Source organism: Aquarana catesbeiana, linkage group LG03 (genome assembly GCF_042186555.1).
Source record: "Aquarana catesbeiana isolate 2022-GZ linkage group LG03, ASM4218655v1, whole genome shotgun sequence".
NCBI classification, from domain to species: domain Eukaryota; kingdom Metazoa; phylum Chordata; class Amphibia; order Anura; family Ranidae; genus Aquarana; species Aquarana catesbeiana.
Window position 1 is genome coordinate 674,817,971 of NC_133326.1, and position 16,400 is coordinate 674,834,370.

Consider the following 16,400-nt stretch of genomic DNA (forward strand, 5'->3'; position numbering starts at 1 on the left):
CCTGGTCCATTGTTAGAGAACCATTGATTTCTCCCCAAGCTTGGCCTGGTTGTACTTTTCTCTTCTACCACTAGGTGGCCGGGTACTTGGTGGTATTAGATACGAGAAGGGCAACGCAAGGTCAGGTTATGGGTATATGGGGTATCTCAGCCAATTGGCAGGGGTTTTCTTGAATCCCTTGGCCTGCTGGGAGAGCCTATATATTCAGGTGGAGTCAGGTGATCTATGTTCTGTGCCACCTGGACGGCTGTCTGGGTGGATGTGTGTCTTACGCCCCGGGCTGCTAGGATTAGAGATGAGGCCTATCCCGGGGGCATCTGGCTGCTAGGCTGTCGAAAGGGCCTATCCAGAAGGGACAGGGCAGCGCAGAGTTGGGATTGTGGCTTGCAGTCCAACCAGAAGTGACGGTTCTGCCGGCCAGGAGAACCTGTCAGTGGTCGGAGGTAGAAGGGAAGCTGTCGATACTAAGGGACCATCCACCTTATTACCAGGGACCACAGTGAGTAACTGAAGCAAGTACCGGAGCAGTATTCCCACCGAACGGGCACGGTGGAGAATCGGGAAACTTCAGTCGGTGATCAAGTCAGGGACCCAACCAGCGGAGGAGACGCTTGCAGAGCAGCCTTGTGTGTCAAGCCAGGGACCAAGCTGGTCAGCGTGGGTGAAGCTTGAGAAGTATCTGGAGTGCCAAGCTAGGGACGCAGCAGAGAAGCGGGGGTGGCGCTTGAGGGGATACCACCACAAACCTTGGAGGAGCTCAAGGGATTCAGAGTCAGTGAATCAGAGGGTCTAGTGAGACACCAGGAGCTCAGTGTTGAAGAACTATGAGAGGCAGTTGTAGTGAAGCTGAAGAAACTGTTACGTTTGAGTTAGGAACTGTTAAAGACTGTTGCCATAGGAGACAGCATTCCTGCATGTGCAGATGTGGCGCCTTGCTGGGGCCTTTCCCTGCATGGCTGTCCTCCTATTGAAGTCTCGGAGTCTGTCAATTGAATCTATAACTACTTAAGGGTGTCCCTGCCCAATCCCTCTTTCCCCCAAAAATATAAAAAGGACTGTTAACAGAAATAAAACCTCTTTTACATCCAAGAAGTGTCTGGCACCCAATAACTTTGTCCACCTTGCACCCACTATGCCTCACAACCCACCACATACAGAAGGATGTCAGCTATCTTTGGCCTGGAAAGTTCTCATTAGACTGAACAAGGCCAGAAACGCTCGTAAACTGCATTACTCGCAATCCGAGGTATTACTGTATTGTTTTTTTATTGTTGATTTCCATCCACAAGATTGGATTTTTTAAATATATATATATATATATATATATATATATATATATATATATATATATATATATATATATATATATATATATATATATATATATATATATATATATATTTTTTTTTTTACTTTAGCATTTCTTCACTTTAATGCTTTTTAGGACTTTATTTCAATGTGTTGTCCATTTATAACACAGTATTCACATCTCATAGCTGTTCATTTCTTTTTGGCACTACAAATTTCCTCTTATGATTATTTATAAGTTTGGTACATTACTTATCTTTGCCAGCTGCCGATCCACCACAGGGCAGAGCTACATCTTTTTAATTTTTTTTATTTTTAGACACATTCACTTTCGCTTATTCTCTCTAGGCATGCAGCACCCCGCAGTGGCTGTTAGGTGGCAATGCATGCAGTCTTTACACAGCCCAACTAAAAAAATCTTTCTCATTTGTGCCTTGCTTTTTAGACCTGTTCTTTGGGTTATTTGGCATGCTCACTCACAACATTGCTTTGGCTAGACTGCATCAGCTCTAGTTTCTATTTCTATTCGATATGGTCGAATTTATTTAATTTTTTACTCAGTTTTAGAAAAGATCTTGCTAATCAACTAGCTCTTCCGTTACCTAGTTTGTGTTTTTGCATAAAAGTTAGCAGATATAGTGGCAGTGTTTACGTTCTTTCAACTGTAATTTTACATTGGAAACATTGGATTTGAAAGTGTCGTATAGGAGGTGTGTATATATTGCCACTAATATGTGTAATGCTTGCAGCATATCGAGTGCCGCAGAGGCGATGGCTACTTTAAGATGGTGTTATCTGAATCATCCAGACGTATTTTGCTATACTTACACCCTGAATGAAAGAGTGGTCTATGGCATTTATGCTGTATCTCAAAAACCAGAGCTGATAGGGAAAAATTGGTGTCCTTTTTGGAATCAGTGGGTCGAATATACATAGGAACTGGTCTAACACTTAGGCCTGATTCACACCTATGCATTTTTTAGTGCCTTTTCAGTTTCGCAGAAACACATTACAGTCCATTTAACATGGTTTCCTATGGGTCACGTTCACATCTGTGAATTTTTTGGAAAGGGCCAGGAGGTTGTGATTTTGGTTCCATAGACTTTAAAGGATCAATAAAGTTTATTTAAAAAGGCTACATGCACTAGAAACATGCATCAACTGCAATCTGCATAGGTGTGAACCAGGCCTCAAGGCACAATGGGGTTGATTTACTAAAAGCAAATAGACTGTGCACTTTTTAAAGTGCAGTTGCCCTCTGCAAGTGCAATTGCTCCAGAGGTTAGTAAATCACAGCTAAGTTGGTCTGAGAAAGCAAGACAAATATGAATCTCAGCTCTCATGAGGGACCAGGTTCCCTCCTGATATGAGCTGTGTTGTCAGTCAGTATGGTTCAGTTGATGGAATCAGCACAGACACATCATTAGGCACCATGTTAGGCAGTGGTTAGATATAATAAGAAGAGCAGACTGGTTAGCTTCCAAGGGCATCCATGGGGATGGCCGAAACGTTTTGCACATTATTGCTGTTTATAGTAAGTCAATTTCAGCTTTCAAGTCTTAAAGCTCAACTCCAGGAATCTTGAAAGTTCTCCCTTGCAGTTGGGAATGTGCCTACACAGCAGGAGTCAACTGCTCGTTAAGGTCTAGGGGGCCATGCTCTCCCATGCTGCTAGACTGGTCCCCGCAGGGGTTGCTCCCCCATGCTCTAGTGAACTAGAGCATGGTCTAGGATCATGATGGTATCAAGATTGATGAAGGGTCCATGCATTGGACATGATGATGCCAATAAACAGTCTACTGCCGAAGCATAGCGGAGCGCTGTCTTCTGGGGGAGAGGGGTATAAAGAAGTGCTTTTTCTCCTCTCTAAAATAAACTAGCAGTTAACCCTTGAGGTGCAGCCCCACTGCAAGGCAGAATTTTCAAATTTCCCAGAATTGGGCTTTGAGATTTTTTTTCTAAGGCTATCAGCAATAGCAGCTTTTCTACTCCACTCAATAAAAGGTTTCCTTTAAGATTATCAAATGATCATACACATTACATATCCTCCCACTCCCTGTACCTGCCACCATGATATGAGTCACTTGTAAAGAGTATACTTCTGCAAAAGATCCAATTCAAAAATCAAAACACCGCATTCCAGTCCTTCAGAAATGATTCACAAACCCACACCAGAAGCAAAACACATGTCTGTGTACATGGACCTTCACTTATTATACCAATAAACTGTCGGGGGGGGGCATAAACTGAAAACAGCCCAGGGCAATTAAGGATTGTGCAATATACAGTATACAATATGGTCAAAAGTGTGTGGCTACCCCACCAAGTTATTAAGATTAGGTGTTTCCAGTAAAGGGTGCTGTTAATGCTACAACATATAAAGATATTTAAGACAATTGTGGGCTACTAATCTTGTGGTAACAGTTTGTTTAAGGACCTTTTTTTGTTCCAACCTCTGTGCATAAAAGCCAGCTTCATAAAGATATGGTTTGATGAGTTTGGTGTGGAGGAACTTGAGTGACCTTCACAGAGCCCTGACATCAACCCTACTGAATATGTTGGATTGCCAACTGCGATCTACTGGGACTTTGGAATGCTGACTGTGAGCTACATCTTCTCATTCAACATCAGTACCTGACGTCACAAATGCTTTTGTGGTTGAACGTGACAAATTCCTATAGATACACTTCAAAATGTGGACTACCTTCCCAGAGGAGTGGAGGCTGCTATAGTTGCCAACTCCATATCAATGGCCATGGTTTTGGTATGGGATGTCCATCTACCTCATAGAGATGTGATGGTTCGGAGTTTGGCTATTTTTAGATTATAAGCTCCCACAAGCAAGGAACCTTTTTTTGTACCAGCATATCTGTGCGCCTGTGCATAAAAACAGCTCCATAAGGACATTTGATGAGTTTTGTGTGAAGGAACTTGAGTGGCCTTAACAGAGCCCTGACCTCAATCCTGCTGAACATATCAGATTGTTGACTGCGACTGACTTGGACATTGTAATGCCGACTGTCAGCTACACATTCTCATCAAACATCAGTACCTGGCCTCACAAATGCTCTTCTGTTTGAATGTGACAAATTCCCACAGACCCACTCCAAAATATGGATAATCTTCCCAGAAGAGTGGAGGCTGGTATAGCTGCCAACTTCTTATCAATGGCCATAGATTTGGAATGGGAGTTTTTTTTTGGATGAGCATATCTGTGCCCCTGTGCATAAAAAAACCTTCGTAAGGACATGGTTAGAGGAGTTTGATGTTGAGCAACTTGAGTGGCCTTAACAGAGCCCTGACCTTAACCCTACTGAACATGCCAGATTGCTGACTGTGAACGACTGTGAGTTACGTCTTCTCATCCAACATCAGTACCTGACCTCACAAATACTTTTCTGGTTGAACGTGACAAATTCCTATAGATACACGTCAAAATGTGGATAACCTTCCCAGAAAAGGGGAGGGTGCTATAGCTGCCAACTCCATATCAATGCACATGGTTTTGAAATAGGATGTACATCAAGCTCATAGAGGTGTGATGGTCCGGTGCCTGGCTTTTTTTAGATTGTAAGCTCACACAAACTAAGGTCCTTTTTTGGACCCACATACTGTATCTGTGCCCCTTTGCATAAAAGCAGCTCCATAAAGACGTTGTTAGATTTGTTTTGATGTGGAGGAACTTGAGTGGCCTGGCCCCAGACCTTAATCCTACTGAACATGTCAGTTTGCCAACTGCATCCAACTTTATGTTGGAATGCCGACTGTGAGCTACAACATCTTATCCAACATCCGTACCTAACCTCACAAAAGCTCTTGTGGTTGAATGGGACAAATTCCCACAGATAGGCTCCAAAATGTGGAAAACCTTCAAAGAAGAGGGGAGGCTGGTATAGCTGCCAACTCCAAATCAATGGCTATGGTTTTGGAATAGGATGTCCATCAACCTCATAGAGGTGTGATGGTCCGGTGTTTGGCTAATTTTAGATTGTAAGCTCTTACAAGTGGTACCCTCCTAATCCACCTGTAGTGACTTGTACTGGTGCTATATAAATCCTGTATCATAATAATAACATTGTGTATGTTCTGCTGATTTTAGGTACTAGACGCCTGCTTATTTACATATTAGCTGTTTTACCCATTTTAAAGGAAATGGGTCAAGAAGACTGGTATTTTGTATTTAATTATTTCAACACTGCCTTATTTTGGAACAAAAATACTGAGTTTTTTTATCCTAAAAACTATGTTTTCACTAGACACTCTGACACTCACTCTATAAATTGTTAAACATCCATTTCTTCCCAAGATACTTCCTGTCAGAGAAAATCTGTAGTCAAAATGATGTAGCCCCACAATACTTTAAAGGCGGTAAAGTATGTTGGAAGATATTTGCTTTGAAATGGAATAACACCTAAAAGAGAACCTAGGTTCTATTGTGAGACCAAAAAAACCCCACCCACTGATAGTCACCTTAGCTGCAATGCCCCGCCATTTAGAGCCCTCAGTAAACACCTGCTCTGGTATGGTGAGCATGTAAACTCCTCCCAGCAGGCAGTACTCAGACCTCAGTGTCCAATAAGCAAGCCCAAACACTGTCACCTGACAAAGAGGAAGAGAAGTTAGCCCTTTGTAAGCTGTGACAAAGAGCTTACACAGGGACAAGACACTCAGCTTCAACAGAGAAATAGAGGGGTGAAGGGAAGCTGGGAAAGTAAGTGGCAGTGGATACGGTGGCTTTCTTACAAGAGGACCTGTCATTTTTTGCCCTGAATACATTTCTCTTTCAAGAAAACTTAGCAAACCACTTCTGGTATAGTGCCTGGGTTTGTTACAGGCATTCTGGGTTTAGTTGCTATTTAATCACTAGAAAAAGGCAACGCAGACCTATATTCAAACCTTAAAGTGATATTAAACCTTAATTTTGTCTTAACTTTAGGAGAAAAGGTCCCCCCCCCCCTCCAACCCCTTCCCTGTTTGCTGGTGTCTCCTTTAGCTAGCCGGGAGCTAATGGAGACACCCTTGCATGTGTGCTCCTGTCTGGGACCCGTGCTGAGCTGTATGAATCCATAGACACACAAAGCGCCCGGCAAACAACGCCCCTGCTCTATCTTCCTCCCCACAATTAGACTAACTGCAGCAGGAGCCTATTGTTCTGCTGCCCTCTGTGTCTCCTCTGGAACAAGAAAGTTAGCTAAGCAATCCTGGAGCTGGCAACAGCAAAAGAGTAGCAGATGTTTTGGGGCGGGGGACGGGGGGATTTAACGCATATACTAGGGTGTTTTTTTACCTTTATGAAGTGACTGCATTAAGGTAAAATATGTCTTTAGTACTACTCGCTGAGATGGATATATTATAAAGTCTAGCAAAAGAACTCAAATTCTGTCACTTGCTGGTGAGAATCCTGCTTTAGGCTCCTGCCATTACTGCTCACCAAACCTAATGGGAAAATCAGAGTTCATTTTTCATTTATCAGCCCCGTCGCAAGGAATCTGGAGCAGCATATTCACCTGGAAAAGGAAGCATCTTTTCACCTTTTGTTACTCCTTTTTAACCATCTCAGTAATGCAATTAACATTTGCCTACAGGTCCATTTTAACCCATTTGCTGTATCCAGTGGTAAATCAATATGTACGCTGTATGTTTATAACAAATAATAGGATAGAGGCACACATGTATGTACAGAGATGTCCCATACATGTGCACATGTTGGAATGTATTGGAAAACACACATTCATTTGGAGGCATTGCAGCTGGCAGGTCATGCAGATAGTACAAGTCCCACAAGCAAGACCCCACAGGTGATACTATAAGTGGGGGATATAGACCACCCTGCATCAGTATCGAACCTCCTTCTTTTCCGCCCATCCCCTTTTTTCCCACCAGTATCCTTCTTCTCATCCTTCTTCTTGTCCTTCCCCGGATTCTTCTTGTACTTGGTGTCTCGGTCACGGACTTTGATGACAGGTTTCTCTGTTACTGGGTCCCCTCCGCCTGAGCTTCCACTGCCTTCATCAACTGATGGAAGAAGTAAAAAGGATTACCAGTATGACCAAAAACCACATAAGACTTTGGTTTCCTATAGATTACAGTCCTTGTTGCATTACGGAAGCCATACATTATGCCATTTTCTTTCCACTGGTTGAAGGAGGCCCGGTTCACACTGGTGCGAAGCCAGAAAATCGCATGTGATTCGCACCGCATTGCTATTCAGATCTCATGCGATTTCTGTGCGATGCAAATTCAGCCATACAAACTGTATAGCTGAATTTGCATCACATTCGAACCATGCAGGACCCTTTTTTTTTGTCTGCACCAGAATCTGTTTGCATTGGGTGTTCACACCCATGCGATACGATTCTGCAAATCTGCGTTGCGTTTTGCAAACTGATTGCGGGTTGTTGTTAATTTAACCACTTCCATACCGGGCCTATTTTGGAACTCCTCTCCTATATGTAAAAAACATAATTTTTTTGCTAGAAAATTACTCAGAACCCCCAAACATTATATATTTTTTTAGCAGACACCCTAGGGAATAAAATGACCATCATTGCAACTTTTTATCTCACACGGTATTTGCGCAACAATTTTTCAAACAGTTTTTTTTGGAACAAAACAGTAAAGTTAGCCCAATTTTTTATATAATGTGAACGATGATGTTACGATGACTAAATAGATACCCAACATGTCATGCTTTAAAATTGCGCACAGTCATGGAATGAGGCCAAACTTCAGTACTTAAAAATCTCCATAGGTGAAACTTTACATTTTTTTACAGGTTACATGTTTAGAGTTACAGATAAGCTCTAGTGCTAGAATTATTGCTCGCGCTCTTACGCACGTGGTGATACCTCACATGTGTGGTTTGAACAGCGTTTACATATGTGGGCAGTACTAATGTGTGCATTCGCTTCTGAGCGCGAGCTACCGGGGACAGGGGCATTTTAAATTATTATTTTTTTAATTTTATTTATTTTTTACTTTTTTTTACATTTTTTTTTTTTTTGATCACTTTTATTCCTATTACAAGGAATGTAAACATCCCTTGTAATATCGTGACAGGTCCTCTTTATGGAGAGATGTGGGGTCAATAAGGCACGGGAGAGCCCGGAGAAGCACCGGATGCAGGCGTGAGGGGGGGATGTCCCCTCCCGTCACCTGTAAGAATGATCAAGCGGCAGAACTGCCGCTATGATCATTCTTATGGTGCACAGAATTGTCGGCTGCAAACAAGGATATCTGAAAGATGCCTGTAGCTGCAGGCATCATTCAGATATTCAAACTGAAAGTCCAGGACATCATATGACGTCCTTGGGCGGGAAGTGGTTAACATATACTCCGCAATCAGTTCGCATGAACAGGTTTGGGTTTAAGATGCTGTGCAGATTTGCAGCAAATTTGCTGTGAATTTGGACCACATCTAGTGTGACCCGGGCCTGAATGTGTTCTTTCCTTCAATCCCGCCTGCTGTGCCATTGTATTCCATCAATGGACTGACTTCAGTACAACCATCCTGACCATAGACGGATCCTGCTGAACCGGAGAAATTACGATTATAGCTGGTCTTATGGTGGCTACCAATATGGAGGAACTGCAAGGGGAGCTAATTGGGAGCTGCCCCTGCTGAAATTATTGGGCCAAACCAGTGGCGGCCGGTGGTATATTTTTTTGGGGGGGTTGACAAACAGTGAACAAAAATCCCCAACCCCGGTTGGGTCACCCGCAACACTTACCCCGAGCAGCACTTCCCTCCAGGCGACCGGCGTCTGGCTTCCCCTGCGTCTCCTCCTCGGCATCACGGTGGTGTCCTCGCCATGCGTCTCCTCCCTTGGTCAATAGGCTTCTCCTTTCGGGCCAATCGGGAAACGGGTCTCAGGACCCGCTTCCTGATTGGCCTGGGAGGCAAAATCAGTGTGACAATAGCGAATATTCGTTTACTATTGTCACACAACTGGGTGGGCTTGGGGCACAGTGCTCTGCACCCTAAGCCCACCCTTTTTTGAAGCTTGTTAGAGCCTCATTGGAATCCATGCGTCCGGCGCCATGCATGTAGATCAAGAGCCAGCCAGCTGCATGGATGTGAGGGGCCCTATGGCCGGGTTGCCACTGGGCCAAATGCTGAGAGTTTTGTTCATCCAGAAGCATGGGTTGCGGATTGTTTTGGAACACATTTGTTTTGGAACACATTACAATGGAATTATTCAGTAGACGTTTATTGCCATACACAGCTTGAATTTCAGATGATTCCTGCTGAATCAGCCAACATTTGAGTTGTGGGTCCAAGATAGAAAAGCACGTACCCGACATGTGCTTGCTAAAACATAGCTTTTATTAGCATATCAGGTAAAACTGTGGCCTTAAAATGGTTGTAAACCCTTACATATACCCAGTGAAGTGACTAGCCTCACAGAGATTATACAAATCCTCCTACATAATTTGTACCTATTTATCTGCAGCCCTCTTTTCTCTACAGCCATTCAAAGTGCTGAATTTTTTAAAGATTGTCTGAGAGTTCATAAAAAAGGGGGCAGAGAGCTGAGATTACACCCTGCAGAGCTCAGTGAGGAGAGCTCTGAGAGCTGGTTGGAGGGAAGGGACACCCCCCCCCTTCATACAGCACACAGGAACAGAGCTGGGGCTGTCAATGTGCTGGAGGTCCATCCCCTGTCACCTTTTTTCTCTCAGTGTCAGGAAAACTTGTCAGTACTGAATCATTCTGAGAGCAGGGGAAGGAGGCAGCAGACAGAAATGACACTTGCTCTAAATTGAGACAAGTACACACCATAGAGGGATATGCTTTGTTCATTTTTCATGTCTGAGGTTTACAACCACTTTAACCATAACATAGTTTCAAACATTGTGCACCCACATGCTATGTTATATTGCGTTTTAAAATGTACCAACTAACTATATGAATTCCCACATTCATATGCGTTACAATAAACGCACATGCATTGACGTGCGTTGCTTTACGCAGATTTTACAACTTACATATAATATATATAATAAACACATGCCAGCCTATCCAGTGTGAATGGGCCCTAAATACTTTTGACTTTAGAACCACTTTAACCGCTTGCCGACCAGCCGCCGTCATTTTACTGCGGCAGGTCGGCGCGATCCCTCGAGCGGGATCCGGATAGCAGGCGCGCGTGCAGGGGGGTGCCGATGCTCGTGTCCGACGGTCACGATGACCACCACCGGCAATCGCGGGCACAAGAGGCAGAACAGGGACGTGTGTAAACACACAAATCCCCGTTCTGCTCTGTGAGGAGTGACAGATCGCAAGTTTCTATTAGCTAGGAACCACGATCTGTCATTTCCTCTAGGTCAGTCCCTTCCCCCTACAGTTAGAAACACACACTAGGGAACACGGTTAACCCCTTGATCGCCCCCTAGTGTTAACCCCTTCCCTGCCAGTGACATTTTTACAGTAATCAATGCATTTTTATAGCACTGATCGCTGCTTAAATGACAATGGTCCCAAAAATGTGTCAAAAGTGTCCGATGTGTCTGCTATAATGTCACAGTCATGATAAAAATCGCAGATCGCCACCATTACTAGTAAAAAAAAATAATAATAATAAAAATGCTATAAATCTATCCCCTATTTTGTAGACGCTATAACTTTTGTGCAAACCAATCAATATACGCTTATTGCGATTTTTTTTTTTTTACCAAAAATATGTAGAAGAATACATATCGGCCTGAACTGAGGAAAAATTTGCTTTTTAAAAAAAAAATGGGGATATTTATTATAGCAAAAAGTAAAAAATATTGCTTTTTTTTTCAAAATTGTCGCTCTTTTTTTGTTTATAGCGCAAAAAATAAAAACCGCAGAGATCATCAAATACCACCAAAAGAAAGTTCTACTTGTGGGGCAAAAAGGACGTCAATTTTGTTTGGGTGCAACGTCGCACGACCGCGCAATTGTCAGTTAAAGCGACGCAGTGCCGAATCGCAAAAAATGGTTATTCAGCAGCCAAATCTTCCGGGGCTGAAGTGGTTAATAATGCATTTTTTTTTATGGGTACATTTGAACAGAAAGAGGAAAGAGGGACTGAGGAATTTAGTTCATAAAAGAAGAAGTCCCTCTAAATAAGGGACAGTCGGGAGTTGTATTCTTTCACGGCTGTGCAGATCAATTATATATGAATCGGAAGGTCAGTATCTTCATATCCTCTAAACAACTGTCTATGTGGGTGGAATTTTGCTGAGTATATGATTTTTTTTTTTAACTTTTAATTCCCTGACAGATGACTCGAATTTTAGACCATTCCTGCTGAATCAGCTGAAATGTGAGCCGTAGGTGGCCCTGTAAGTATTACACTCGAATCAACAAAAAACAATTTAAAAAAATTGACTGAGTCAGGTGGAAAATAAGTTGCAGAACACTGATTGCATCCTATCAATGTGCCATGACTGCCTGAATATAATAGCCAGCAGAAGAGATTCTCCATCCATGCTGTTAGCACTGACAGGGAAGGCGATTGATTTCCTCTCATTCAGCTCAAGGGCTAAACAAGAAGTGGGGTGAATAAAGGATGGAGTGAAAAAAAACTGCTTATTCAAATCCCCTAAACATAAACAAGCATTCAAACCTTGCCGTACATGCACAGCCCCACTACAATGGAGCAATTTTACTTCTCCAAGCGTTCCGCTTTAAAGCCAAACTTCAGCCCAACAACAGTTTTGGATGGAGTAAGGAACGGAAAGAATCATTGTCAACTTTTTGAAGCTCTGGTATATAGCGGAAAGAATATACCAAAACCAATGGCTGATGGTCCAAATGCATAGCTCCCCACTGTCCCTGATTTCGAGGGACTGTCCCTGATTTGGAGCAATGTCCCTCTGTCCCTCATTCCTCCTCATTTGTCCCTCATTTTGGTCTGATCTGTATAGTTGTATATAAAATGTACTTTTTATCTATCAAAAAGTGTTTTCCAGTGCTAAACCTTTCATCTGATTTCTAAATTGCTGCATTTGTAAATTTTAGACACTATAAAGGAATAGTAGTGGTAAAAAAAAAAGCACTTGTGGGTTTACCCATCTTGTTTTTTTGTACAATTCTCCTTTATCCTTTAAGGGGGCGTGGCAGGGGGTGTGTCCTATGCCTGCATACTTTTGCTGATAGGTGTCCCTCATTCCCATCTCAAAAAGTTGGGAGGTATGCACATGCATTTATTTCATCATAAAACCTCACTGCGGGACAGTCTCTACACAGTGACTCGCCTGTTCATGATATCCTGCTCGTCAGTCCTGCCTACTTAAGCCGTCCAGCCCAGATGATCTCTGCCTTCGCCTTGGTCAACATCACAGAGACTATCGCCTGCGTTCCTGTTAAAGACTTGCTTGGCTGACATTTCTTCTGGCTCCAGATCCTGCTTGCTGTTTCACTACGCTGTTCTCTGGCTTGCTGACTTTCTGGCTTGTCTGACTATCTGCTCCGGTTACCGAAATTTGGCTATGTTTTGGCTACGTTTGTTCTTTTCACTTTTATAATTAAACAAGCGTGATTTAACTGTACTTCTGTCTCTGTCTGATTCATGGTTTCTGACACTACCTGAAGTTGTGTGGTATATAAATTCTGCATGAGTTTTCAATAAAGTGAGTTCCAGTTTGCATCTAAGCTATTGTCTGCTAGTCATGGATGCTTAGCAATAATACCTGGTTTCTGGGTCCAGATTGGAGGAAGCTATAACTTGACGACAGCACCCAAGCTGGGTGCTAGATGGTTCTTTCCAACACTCACCTGTGCTCCAACAGTTTGATGCCCGTGAGGTCCCTCGACAATTCTGGCATCTGCTCCTTTTCTTCTGGATGCTGTTCTTCTTCCCTCTTGATTGGCTGGCATGGGATGATGTCATTCATTCCTGCATGCTGGCACCGTGCCGGTAATGCAGAGAAGGGAACCTGCTGCTGAACCCTAAGGCTTTGTGTTCAGAAAACCAGTACATTTTCTGCTTGAACCTGAGTAAGTAGGTAGCGCCGATTACTAAACTCCCCGCTCCTTATTGGATTTTAATGAGTACATATTGCAAATACACACGGATACACTTTGGATTCCTACAGTATATAGTAGATTATCTTGCAAAGAAAAAAAACATTGACATACTTTATTTTAAAAGGATGGGGAGTATAAGTTGGACAATATTATTTTGAACTGGAATGCCCCTTTAAAAAAAGTTTTGCAGTTTATTTTAACAAAATCCCTGGGTTTGTTATGCTAGAGTGGCAGATGATCACTTACAGGCATCCTGGCTGTCACTGTCCCTCCCGCTGAATGCGGCCCGCAGTTTGCTCCTGACTACACGCAGTTGTATGCCCAGCTGGCGTGTTCTAGGGTCCGGAGGTGACATCGGCAGCTCCACCTCAGGGTTATTAATCTGATTCACCACACCGTCACCTGTCACCTGTGGGAGGTACCTGTAGAGTCACAGGAAACAGCCACAGTTAGGGCATCTCTTCTCTTCACCAATCAGATTTCCCCTTTTGAGTTTTTAATCTCAATACTCACCGCCCCTTCGACTGTCCATTCCAGCATTTATCTTGGTTACTAAGACCAGCAGAGACTCTGTTATCAGAACAAAGGGACAGAGGGAGGAGCTTCCAGAGACCACGCAGTGGGCGGAGCTTGGACACCACCTCTGACACCTATAACAAAGAAAAGGATTTACAAGATAAGAAAATAGAAGAGAACACTCAGTATTATCGTATATTCTATAATGTAATCCTTGCTCACCAGTCTGTCGATGTTGGTACCGGCTGCTGACGTGGGCTTCTCATCATTGCTGTAAACTCGAAACCTTCTCTTAGGATCTTCTGGCGGGGAGCGTCGTGACCGCGATGGAGGCGGGGTTCCACAGGACTGGAAGATCTACAATACACATTGGAAATTATATAGCAGAACAAATCTATAAAAATAAAAAAAGACACTAACTGCATTCAAAATATCTCAACTCCCTTTCCTTGCAACTGTATTATTACACCTTATTATTACAAACATTACACACTATTAAAAAATGTAGCTATAATGTATTCTCAATGTGGTATTACTGTAATGTTTATCTGAAATAATTTTTCACTTTTACCTTTATATACAGATTTATACATTTTACCTCTGCTATCTGTATGTCAGTATCACCAAAATATTCAGCCTAGGATAATTTATGATTATACAGTATTTCTGAATTGAGTCAGTGGTTCTTCTACATTAAAGTCTCAGCAGCAAAGACTTTAATCTCCTCATTCTATTGCCACCAAAACACCATTGAACATCCTGGACCAGATCCTTGGCCACCAAAGCAAAAAGGGGAGACATCTTTACTGTTATGAATGCAAATTGGTACCACCAATGTAAATGAGCACATCACCATTGACCACCAATTTAAGAGGGCACTCCATTGACCACTAAGGTAAAGGGGCACTACAATGACCAACAATGTAAAGGGGCACTCAAATGACCACCAATGTAAAGGGGCACTGCAATGACCACCAATGTAAAGGGGCACTCCATTGACCACCAATGTAAAGGGGGACTACAATGACCAACAATGTAAAGGGGCACTACAATAACCACCAATGTAAAGGGGCACTACAATAACCACCAATGTAAAGGGGCACTGCAATGACCACCAATGTAAAGGGGCACAACAATGACCACCAATGTAAGGGGTACTAAGCTGAACACCAATGAAAAGGGTCACTAGAATGACCACCAATGAAAAAATGTTTCCACTGTTGCACTGTCTACACATATTGTTTGATTGTTATATACTAACACCATGAGTAGTATTCGCACATATGCACTTTATTGTGGGATAAGCGATGTTTTGTTGATCTGACACATTTGTGTTTTTTATATTGCTCATATCATTTTTTGCATAAGTATAGATATTATTAAAAAAAAAACTTATTTTGTACTAGTAGGCATAGGCTGTGTTTAGTGCTACACTTAATTTAATTGGTTTGTGCATTGATTTGTGCTTCAGACACTTGAGTGTTGCCTTGCTTAGGGGAGGTAGGGAGGTTGGATACAGCGCAGAAGTTAGGTTAAAATTTATTGTATGGAAATGCTTTTTGATTTATTTTAAGGGGATGTTTCTCTACTTACAGCTAATGTAAGAGGGCACTTCTCCACTGGAAATCAATGTAAAGGGCTATTTCTCCACTGACCATAAATGTAAGGGGCATTTCTCTGACTATAGGAGGGACCTTCATAATTATAAAAGGGAGGCCTTCTGCACAGATCAACAATATAAGGGGTCACTTTACCACTGACCACTGAAGTAAGAGAACAATTCTTCACTGTCCACCAAGGTAAAGACCCACGTCTCTACTGGACTTTAATGTAAGAACTACAACAACCATTAATACAAGTGGACCCTTCACTGTCCCCAATGTAGGGAGCCCTCTTCATCACTGACCAACAATGTAAGGGGGCACATCCTCACCATCAGTGTAATCAGGGCATTTACATTAACTAAAAATATAGGGGTGTTGTCCTTTCCCCTGGCCACCAACATACAGGGGACTTTTACTGGAGGGGGGGCTTTATAAAAAACATCAGTGTAAAAGGGGATAAAATAGGAGGGGTGCATATGATGCCACGGAGTACCAGAAATTACATGGTATAAATCAGGGATGCTCATACTACGGCCCCCCCAGCTGTTGCAGAACTACACATCCCATGAGGCATTGTAAAACTCTGACGTTCACAGACATGACTAGGCATGATCGAAATTGTAGTTCTTGAACACTTGGAGGGCCGCAGTTTGAAGACCCCTGGTATAAATAATCGAGCAATAGACATTACTGGCCACCAGTGGTAAAGAGGTTGTAACTAAGGGTGTAAAAATACCAAGTATTGCAAAGATGCTACTGGAAAAAGGAGGGGGGGGGGGGTTACCAAGCTGTGGAGGTCATCACAATTTTGCTATAAGCCCTTTTGATTTTTAGTTATGTCCTTGCCACTGACCCATCCATTGTGTGGCGTTTGCAACTGGAGATGATACACAACATTGCATTATTTAGCCAACTAATAAAATCTCCTGTATTTGACCCTTTAGAAACAATTAAGGGGAGGAAAAAAACGG

At 42.7% G+C, this 16,400-nt stretch overlaps 1 protein-coding gene across 2 annotated transcripts in view; it reads right to left on the reverse strand.

Moving 5' to 3' along the window:
- Window positions 1-1,400: 1,400 nt before the first annotated feature.
- The window catches only part of GPC2 (glypican 2), a 108,487-nt gene continuing 93,487 nt past the window's right edge, over window positions 1,401-16,400 (reverse strand). For both annotated transcript variants that reach the window (XM_073622888.1, XM_073622887.1), the window contains exons 8-11: window positions 14,048-14,182; window positions 13,823-13,959; window positions 13,556-13,731; window positions 1,401-7,323 (exon numbers count right to left, since the gene is read on the reverse strand). In XM_073622888.1, coding sequence (XP_073478989.1) covers window positions 7,067-7,323; window positions 13,556-13,731; window positions 13,823-13,959; window positions 14,048-14,182 — 705 coding nt within the window. In that variant the 3' untranslated portion in view covers window positions 1,401-7,066. The remainder of the gene's footprint in view (window positions 7,324-13,555; window positions 13,732-13,822; window positions 13,960-14,047; window positions 14,183-16,400) is intronic.